The sequence below is a fragment of the Nothobranchius furzeri genome, chromosome 13 (genome assembly GCF_043380555.1).
Source record: "Nothobranchius furzeri strain GRZ-AD chromosome 13, NfurGRZ-RIMD1, whole genome shotgun sequence".
NCBI classification, from domain to species: Eukaryota; Metazoa; Chordata; class Actinopteri; order Cyprinodontiformes; family Nothobranchiidae; genus Nothobranchius; species Nothobranchius furzeri.
The window spans coordinates 65969679-65979908 of NC_091753.1; the positions used below are offsets into that span (position 1 = coordinate 65969679).

Here is a 10230-nt window from a genome sequence, read left to right on the forward strand (position 1 = left end):
ACACGCACCATATATGACTGACTGTTGTGTCTCTGGTCTGTAGATCATTGGTGGCGTGGACTCGTCCCTCTACGTGGGGGAGCTCTGGTACACGCCCATTCGTAGGCAGTGGTACTACGAGGTAATCATCGTTCGCATCGAGGTGAATGGACAGGATCTCAACATGGACTGTAAAGAGGTAAAGCCGTGTTCAGAAAATAAAGCAGAATTTGATATTGAGGCTGACAGCAGCACTGATTAGTGTGGATGTAACTTTTTTCAGTACAACTATGATAAGAGCATTGTGGACAGTGGGACCACCAACCTCCGGCTTCCTAGAAAAGTCTTCCAGGCTGCAGTCAGAGCGATCGAAGCAGCCTCCTCGGTCAGTGCAGTGGTATTCATGTGGATAATGTAGTTTAGTTGGTTATACCAAAGCAGATAACAGAGTAAAATAGCTGAACTTTCATTGTATTTACTGGACAAGTTCCCGTCCCTCCTCCATGTTTTTCAGACTGAGCAGTTTCCATCCGGGTTTTGGCTGGGGGAGCAGCTGGTATGTTGGCAGGCTGGCACCACGCCCTGGCATATTTTCCCTGTCATCTCCCTCTATCTGATGAGTGAAAACCGCAACCAGTCCTTCAGAATCTCCATCCTACCACAGGTAAGAACAGCTTCTGGTTCTGGTCTGGGTTTGGGTCTGACTCTGACCTGCTTATACTATCAGATCCAAAGAACTGTAATTATTTATATGATGTCATAATTTGTTTAATTCCTGCATGGCGGCCATGTCTTCTGAGGTTACTGATCACAGATGGGGCTGGTCCTACTGACTGTCGGAATATAAAACTCATCTTTAGATCAGAATGTCTATTTGAATCTTTTATCCTCAGAGAGCTTTTCTAATCAAAATCAGAATCAACTTTATTGTCAATGTCCCAGCATCCTGAAGCATAGAAACGTGGACCGTTCACTTCCTTACATGTATGGAGCTAGGATTGGGACAATATTCAATGTAACTTGTACCAAGTTTTGTAACTTGGAACATGTTTCATTAACTGTAACTTTGGATTCGTAACTTGTAACTTTAGTTTTCTAACTTGTAATTCTCAATTTGTACTTGTATTTCTTGTTTTGTAACAGGAAATATTCATTTTGTACATGTATTTTTTATTTTGTAAAATCAAACTTTTATTTTGTACATTTACTACTCATTTTGTAACATCAAGCATTCATTCAGAAACATGAAACTTTCGGTTTTTACCTAGCAGACTTCCAAAATAAAAAAAATCAATGTACAAGTTTGAAATCAAAACTCTCAAAACACACATTTCATTCTACAGGTACAAACCTCAAATCTACAGTGTTACAGATCATTTTGTCTCAATTCTAGCTTCAGTGGGAGGAACTTGGGTGGAGCCAATGAGAGCACGAGTCTTAGCTACCAATCACGTTTCTCGAATTCCTGTCCAGTCATTGGGAGAGGTGGGCAGGGTTCTGTCAGAGCTGTAGAAAGAGAGAGTTACGACACTCTTTGAACTCGCGGTCACGTGGTTTATGGAGCTCTCAGTTCCAAACATCCCAGCGCCGTAAGTCAGTTTGAACGGCGCACTGGGACAAATCACAAAAATTTAATATAATCACATTTCCCCTGGCGATTTGTGGTAATTATTGAATAATATTATATATTGGGCTGCATGGCGGTGCAGTGGTTAGCACTGTTGCCTCGCAGCACGAAGGTTGCAAGTTCGAAACTCGGCTGTGGCCTTTCTGCATGGAGTTGCGTGTTCTCCCCATGCATGCGTGGGTTTCCTCCGGGTACTCCGGTTTCCCCCACAGATCACAACATGCTCTATAGGTTATAAATTGTAAGTTGCTTTGGATAAAAGTGTCTGTCAAATAAATAAACATAAACATATATTATATTATATATTATGTCCTAACTCCTTCACAAAGTAGCCTATTTATTTTTTTCCGGGCATTTGTAGGAAGACAGACACCCGTGACTGTTCTAGATTACAGGAATACGACAGTCCTAACACACTGTAGAACACATTTAGACCACATACATTACTATAATATAATATAGCAATAAATTTGATGTAATAATGCAACACACTGCTCTAATATAAGCATTTAATAACTACGTCCTACAAGAAGCCCTAAACTCGAGTTGTAATATCCATTTTAAAGTGTTTATTGAAAGCTAGAATTCTGCTCCATCTTACCTTGAAGAAAATATGTAGCTGTTTATGCTAGGGCTGCAACAAACGATTATTTGGATAATCGATGAATCGGATGGGGTCTCAACACGATTAATCGATTAATCGGATTACATGGGGAAATTTTTAAAAACTGCTAGGGAAACGTTATTTCTCTCCTTCCTTCACTTTATTTAACACAACATTATTAGAAAACAGTTCAATAGCAGGAAAACAACATGCCATCACCTAAATTGTCTTATAAGGTGTATAGACAGAGACCCTAAGCTACATCTATCTGTGACCTAAAATGCTTGGTCCAAGTTAAACAGCTTAAGGGCAATTCTCATCTGTTTTGTTTGATCTCATCTGTTGACATTTATTTTAAATGTAATTAAACATAGGCTGTGAATTAATCAAAATTGATCACTATTTCCAAAAATGACTGAAAAAATACCAAATAAAGCAAAAGTAAATGAATGCCATCCTCCTTGCGATGATGCCCTGGGCAACTGCCATAAAGTCACATCAAGAAATGCTGCTGATCATTCCAATGATCCCAAATAGACTCACATTAGGCCACATGAAAGCAACTGAACCCAAAAATATATTAACCAGTATATAACTGCACTCTCACACAACACGCCTGCAGCAGCAGTTAGGACTCCTCCCTCCCTTTGAAAAGCGTTTTTGCTTCCGAGGACATTGTGGTTGTAAAACCACACGCTAGTAGTCTGGCCCCGGTGTGATCAACCAGTTTCTGCGGGAATGTGACGGCGGAACCAGGGCTGGATTAACACTTTGTTGTACCCTGGGCAACAATATTCAAGGGCTCCATCAACACGACCCGAGGATCACCATAATGTGGTCACATACAGAATATTTTACTGTGATATGCAGTAAATATACTCAATACTTGAATGCCTGACAACACGTAACCCGCCCAGAGTAACCTTTGACCCACCTCGTGTGGACTAACCAATGAGGAGAGGGTCTTAACTTGAGGCCCTCTCTTCGTTGGTCAGTCTGCATGAGACTGACTCTCAACTGACGTTCAAAGTCGTAGGCAGCGAAGCGTCTCTGTGCAGCGCAAAAGCCCGGGTGGACAGTTTGTTTAATGTAGGGTGACCATATTTCCATTTCCAAACAAGAGGACAGGGGATCTGTGCCTATGACGTCACACTATGGCAACGCCACACAAACCATGTTGGGACCCATTTTTTGTAAGAACTAAATTAATATCAGATTCTGCCAATAAAAGGGCTCTAAAACAATTCATATGTAAATATTTTGCATATTTAATGCAAAATCTCATTTTTCTGCTTTAGTGCTGCAACAAGGTTTTATTAATAATAAATTATTATACCTTTTGTTTTACTACAGCATCGGTAAGCTTCCTGCGCACAGATTATTAAGGATGCTTGTTTCAGCTGTGAGATTAGACGATAGGATCAATGAAAACATAAGTTGTCACACACTCCATGGAAACTTTCAGAGAATCCACAAATAGTGGCTTTCAAATGGTTTTGTTACTTTTTGCAAGTTTATAAAAGAAGCAGATGAGACAGCATGTCTGATAATTTAGTTTTTCATCTGATATATTAGAACATGTCAGTAATGTCTGAGGGGCTTTTATAAACACCATATAACTAACACTACTGGAGAGGGCATGAATTACACAGAGGCTTCTGGGGAGCCCAGTTAGGGGGGGGGCATTTTGCCTTGGCCCCCAAAATGTCTTGAAACGGCCCTGGGTGTGTGACTGAGTTTTGAAGGTGATCTGAATTGTATCAGATGTATAAATATGACATGTGTATAACTTATTGTTTTTAACTGGTAAAAACGTGTCGTGGAGATAAATCTACCTACATTTTACTTTGTTTTCTTGTTTTTATTTAACTATTTTCCTGTCCTGTCTGTCTCTCATCTTCCTGCATCTCCTCATAATTCTCCAGAAAATCTGTTGCCTGGATTCTTACCTTTTCACCTCATCAGTTACTTTTGAGCAGATCAAAGAGATCTCCTGACCGAAAAGCTCAGAGCGTGTTTTCGATGCTGCGTGAGGTCAAATCACCGCAGCACAGGTGATGAGCTCCGCAGTAGCGCGCTTCAGGCACAAATAAGACAGAAAATAGAGAACATGTGCGGACAAGAACGATCCTGTGCTAATTACAGTTTTTTGGTTGCGCCACTTTGAGAATGGACCGTGCGCTGGAAGCAGCTGCCTGGATCGCTGCGCAACAATGCGGAACCGGTTCGCAGCAGCGCAAGTCTGCCGGCTCTCCCTCACGCTGATCTGCTGGTACCGGCTCTCCCTCGCGCTGATCTGCCGGTACCGGCTCTCCCTCGCGCTGATCTGACTTGCTCTGGTCTGCGCGCAACGGCGGGCGGGAAGGGGGGGGGGGGCGCTTTTGGAAGAGTTGTGCGACACAACGAATCGATGACGCAATTCGTTGCCAACGCTTTTAGTAATCGATTTTCATCGAATTTATCGATTCGTTGTTGCAGCCCTAGTTTATGCTTTGAATGATGATCTGTTATGTTCAGTAGAATACATTTTACAGTCATTACTTTATATTTTTATGTGAAGACAGTACATGCATCTATAACCCAGCTTATCTGGCTTCTATAGCCTGACTAATAGCAACTAATTAAAAAGAAAATTTCAATAAACTATGGTTCATCACAGTAGATAAAAAAAGTGTTAACTGTGAAAAAATGAATACAAACTTGTACAACATGTATAATAGCATTTTTAATAAAGCATTTTACCAACATTATGTTTGGTCATTATATATGCACAAATAAGCTGAATCATTAATTATGAGCAATGTACTCAAGACCTAATGAAACCCTTATGAATAACTTTATCTTGATTATTATTAAAAAATAAAATGTGTCCGTGGGTTAAAATTTGAAATGACTAATTTTAGGGTTGGATAAAATTTTGAAATGTAATTTTACATCTCTATATTTTTGGTTCAGTTCAATATTTCTATATGTACAAAAATAGTATTTTAATAATCCCTTCATAGGTTGAATATCTTACATGGTTGGCTGCGCTGCATACAGCAAACGGCCTGAGGGAGGAATCAGAATTATGGCTTACCCAAAGATGCAGAGAGAAGAAGAAAATGGTTGGGTAACTTTAAATATTAAACTGAAAAAGAGGCGAGCTGAAGAAAACCTAGGGAGTACTGAAGAAACGTGAGCAACAGTGAAGCAAGCACAGAGAGATCCGTTACTGAGACTGCAGAGTTTTGTGTGTAGGGAGGGGTGGGTGCTCTATGTGACTGGCCAATCACAGAGCGTGAAGACAGTCAGTTACCCAATGAGGATTTTCCTTCAGCACGATTACAGATATTTAAGTGTTTTACTCGTTTCATGCTCGTATCTGTCAAAAATGCTTTATCCGTACCGGATACTTGTCTGAAACGAGTATTCGGCTCATCCCTATTAGAAAGTCGGATACTCCTGGTGGTCCCAAAAACATGCCTTAAGTCAAGTGGTGATTGCTTTTTTAAGGCAATGGCTCCGTGACTGTAGAACGCTCTCCCTTTCTCTCATTGCCGTGTTAATTCCTTTTGCAAGTTTAAAAAAAACTTAAAAAAACTTCCGTCCATCCACTTTCTGAACCCGCATGTCCATGTAGGGTGTCTATCTCCAGCGGTCAATGGGCAATCAGGCGGGGTACACCCTGGACAGAGAGCCAGTCCATCGCAGGGCAACACAGAGACACACAGGACACACAATCACACACACACCTAAGGACAATTTAGACAGACCAATTAACCTAACAGCCATGTTTTTGGACTGTGGGAGGAAGCCGGAGTACCCGTTAGAGAGAACCCACGCGTGCACAGGGAGAACATGCAAACTCCATGCAGAAAGATCCCAGGCCGGGAAGCGAACCCAGGACCTTCTTGCTGCAAGGCAACAGCTCTAACCACTGCACCACTGCGCAGCACTTTTAAAAACTTGGCTTTTCAAGCTTACGTTTACATAATTGTGTTGCTTATCTTATTCTCATGTTTAATTATGTTGCTGTATTTTATTCAGTTTTAATGTGAAGCACCTTCACATTTTTGTCTGTGAAAGGTGCGACACAAATAATATCAAAGACCAGAATAGCAACCTCATTCATTTGGAGCAGCTCGCCACAACATATATCGCCATTTTACTTTACTTACCTTCCTCCTTATTACGAATTATCAACCACATCACAATGAGAAGCTTTCTAATGATATTTTTTGTACAGTAATTATATGTTTTTACAGTAAACTAGTAATAAGACGCCTAACTTTTAATTATTAAACGTCCAAATGAGACACGCCGAAAGATGTTGAATTCACGGCTAGAAAAGACATCGGTTCAGCTTTCATTTTGGAACTATTTTTCAACAATGTTAGGATGTCTCTGACTGACATCATTTCAACAGTCATTACATTTCCAAATGTTTTCTGGGAGACATCTACACCAGGAGTTTTAACCCTCAGCTCATTAGTGAAGTGTACTAATTTTTCTAGGACTGCTTTGTTTTAATTATTTTTTTCAACCACAATTCAAAAGCAAAGTTTTATTTCAAGGCTCAGCAACAATTTCTTTCTCCTAGTAACCACCATTCTGAATGCACACATGCACCAAAAACATTATATACAATAACCTACTTGTAATTATTTTACTTTCTGATGCCAGCAGTGTTAACTGTGCTTTTATGTATCCTATATTTTTGTTTTGTTCTTTACTTGTGTAAATATTAGCACCAGGGCCTTTACAGCTTTGTTGTGCCGGCAGCACATCCTGTTGTTGAGCAATGGCTTTCTAATTCTAATGTAGGTATTTTCTATTTGATATATTTACAGTTTCTTATTATTTCAGTGACTTTTGTGAATTTTGTCTTTTCCTTAAAGGGACTTTACGGAGTTTTGAAATTTTATGCTCGTGATTGCCCCCTCAGGCCAAAAGCGTAATGGCAGCTTCAATAGTAGGCTCGTGCACAAGGTGCGCATGCTGTACGTGCACACTCCTTAACGAAAATAACAGCTGAGACAGTCCCGTGTGTGTGTGTGTGTGTGTGTGTGTGTGTGTGTGTGTGTGTGTGTGTGTGTGTGTGGCCCGGAGGACAGAGGACAGGAGAACACACAGCTAATTAATTAAATAATTTGGTTCTGTACCTTTCTCTTCAGCACAGCCGACAAAGGTTTAAGATGGGTCAGTCCTCCTGCATGCTCAGATCATTCCCTTTCCTTGCTTGAAAAATTGTTCCAAAATGAAAGTTGAACCCACATCTTTTTTATCTGTGAATTCAATGCCGTTCGGCGAGTCTCAAATAAAAATTTGGGCATCTTACTGTAAAAAAATATACCATTAATGTAAAAAAGAAACTCTAAATAAACTATGTTCACATCCAGAATCAAACCCAGGACTTCTGCACGGGAGTCCAATGTCTTACCAGGTGAGCTAAAGCGCCAGCAATATTAAATGTATCTGTAACATTTATATCCTTGATGACAGCTGAAACAACGTTCAAAGAACGGTTCGAAGGGCGATGCCTGAGCGTGAACGCGCATGAAGCAGCCTGCTCGACCCGAGCATCTCTCTTTTTCTGTGATTTTACAGAAAAACAGGCAATCGCAGTAAAAATGCCAGGGCTCATTCTACAGGACCAGGGCGTTGCAGGAGAATGTATGAAGAAGAAATTTATTATTTCTATACATGTTTTGGCTGTCAGACTTCCATGTTGTCCCTTTAATGGAAGGATATGAATCAATGTGAGGATTACTGCATAAACATGGTTCAAATCGTAATGGAAAGTTCCAGAGAGGATTTGTTTTCACAGTACTGTAGAGAAGCTAACAATACATTTTCCTATATCATCATATCAGTGCATAAGTGTAATCTAGTGCTTTTTGTCTGCTTTAAGATGGTCAACATGTGAAAGTTGAAATGTTTCATTTAAAAGTAGAAAATCACTCATCTGGGCTAAGCCCCGGATCCTTTTCACTCCCAAATCCGCCCCTGTTCATATAATGGGAAACATTTTTGACATTGCCAGATCCTGCCCCTTTATTTGGTTTCCCCTGATTCCTTCTGTGTGGAACGATAACGTGTCTCCATCTGAAACTTGTCTCTTTCCACATTTTGTCTATGCAGCAGTACCTACGTCCAGTGGAGGATGTGGCCTCCGCTCAGGAGGACTGCTATAAGTTTGCTGTGTCTCAGTCCAGCACTGGCACCGTGATGGGGGCTGTCGTCATGGAGGGCTTCTACGTTGTCTTCGATCGAGAGAAGAAACGCATCGGCTTTGCTGTTAGCACATGCCATGGTGAGACATGAGGCCAGTCACCGTCCATGGTGCAGACAAGGACATATTTAAACCTACTGTCTCCTTTGTAGTGCATGATGAGTTTCGCACAGCATCAGTGGAGGGCCCGTTTCAAGGAGTGGAACTGGAAGACTGTGGCTACAACATCCCTCAGACGGACGAGTCCACTCTGATGACAATCGCATACATCATGGCGGGGATCTGTGCCCTCTTCATGCTGCCCCTGTGCCTCATGGTGTGCCAGTGGCGCTTCGCTCGCTGCCTTCACCCACACAGGGACTTTGCAGATGACATATCGCTACTGAAATGACAAAGACGTTGCAGCCGGACACTTAGTGACAGAGGAGCAGTTATAAAACACTGGTGCTGTTAGAAAAAGTTCTTCAGGATATGAAAATTGAACACAGAAAGCCTTGCTGCCGTCAGGTTGTCTGCTAGGAAAACTAGAGCCATTCTGAACTGGAAGGGATACCAGAAAGATGCCGTAAGCAGCATCCTGTTTCAATCACTATTGTACCTATGCAGCTCAGCATGCTTAACAAAAGGCTTTTTTCTATAAATAGTGTAAAAACAAACCACTCGGCTCAGCTTTAGGCTCGGTCTGTTTTAGCTGACTACAGGTGATTTGGGTTATAAGGCTGTGTTTTGAACATGAATATGTGGTTTTCTGTGTTTACTTGTAACTTCTGTTGGCTTTGAGTGAATGAAGCAAGCGACGCAAGTCTGCTTGTATGTTTGCACCGCTGCACATAAAACATAAACAGAAAAGATTTAAAAAGAAGATTTAACTACAAACAGGACAAGGATTCTGCTTTACTGGAATTATAAAACTATATTGCACTGCTAAGAAAATGGAGGATAAAGGGAGTTTATTTGATAAAGCCTGTACATTTATGGTGTAAGATGTTACCTTCTGGTCACTGATGCCACGGTCCCATACTGATGGCTTACATATTCCTATGTACATGGTGTGTATTCACATCTTCTTTTTCCACAGAAAAACTGACATGCCACAGCTCACACAACACGATAAAAGCTGACTATAGTGGAAGTTCTGTCACAAACAGTTGAACGCATCTATTAAATGGGACCATGAACAAGTGGAAAAGGAAACCAACCCAAAGGATGTTGCTCACTAAAGATCAGTGTGTGTGTGTGTGTGTGTGTGTGTGTGTGTGTGTGTGTGTGTGTGTGTGTGTGTGTGTGTGTGTGTGTGTGTGTGTGTGTGTGTGTGTGTGTGTGAGACTAAAGGAGAGTCTAAAAAAGCTGTAAATAGATTAACTTAGCACTGGATATTTTTACTCCCAGCCTGTGTCAGCAATGGTGAACCAATAAAGTACCCATTGTAACTGTAACATAGCTTTTAAGGTTTATTTCTTGATAGAAAGATAGATAGATAGATAGATAGATAGATAGATAGATAGATAGATAGATAGATAGATAGATAGATAGATAGATAGATAGATAGATAGATAGATAGATAGATAGATAGATAGATAAACTTTATTGTATTGTATTGTATTAACAAAGTCAAACCAAACACAAAGGTTAAAAAACAGTTCTGGTACTAATACAGGGCTACCAACTCCCCCGGAATGAGGTTTATATGATACCTATTTGTAATTAATTTCACAAAAGTACTCTGATTACTCTGGCATATGGGGAGCCCAAGTCTCCTCCCTTTCTGGTCGGCTCGTGTGTCCCTAGAAGACCGTCAAGTCAGTG

At 40.8% G+C, this 10230-nt stretch overlaps 1 protein-coding gene across 2 annotated transcripts in view; it reads left to right on the plus strand.

Annotated features, from left to right (window-relative positions):
* The window catches only part of bace1 (beta-secretase 1), a 62066-nt gene extending 52206 nt beyond the window's left edge, over positions 1-9860 (plus strand). For both annotated transcript variants that reach the window (XM_054743458.2, XM_054743459.2), the window contains exons 5-9: positions 44-178; positions 263-364; positions 494-643; positions 8334-8505; positions 8577-9860. In XM_054743458.2, coding sequence (XP_054599433.1) covers positions 44-178; positions 263-364; positions 494-643; positions 8334-8505; positions 8577-8815 — 798 coding nt within the window. In that variant the 3' untranslated portion in view covers positions 8816-9860. The remainder of the gene's footprint in view (positions 1-43; positions 179-262; positions 365-493; positions 644-8333; positions 8506-8576) is intronic.
* The last annotated feature ends 370 nt before the right edge of the window (positions 9861-10230 follow it).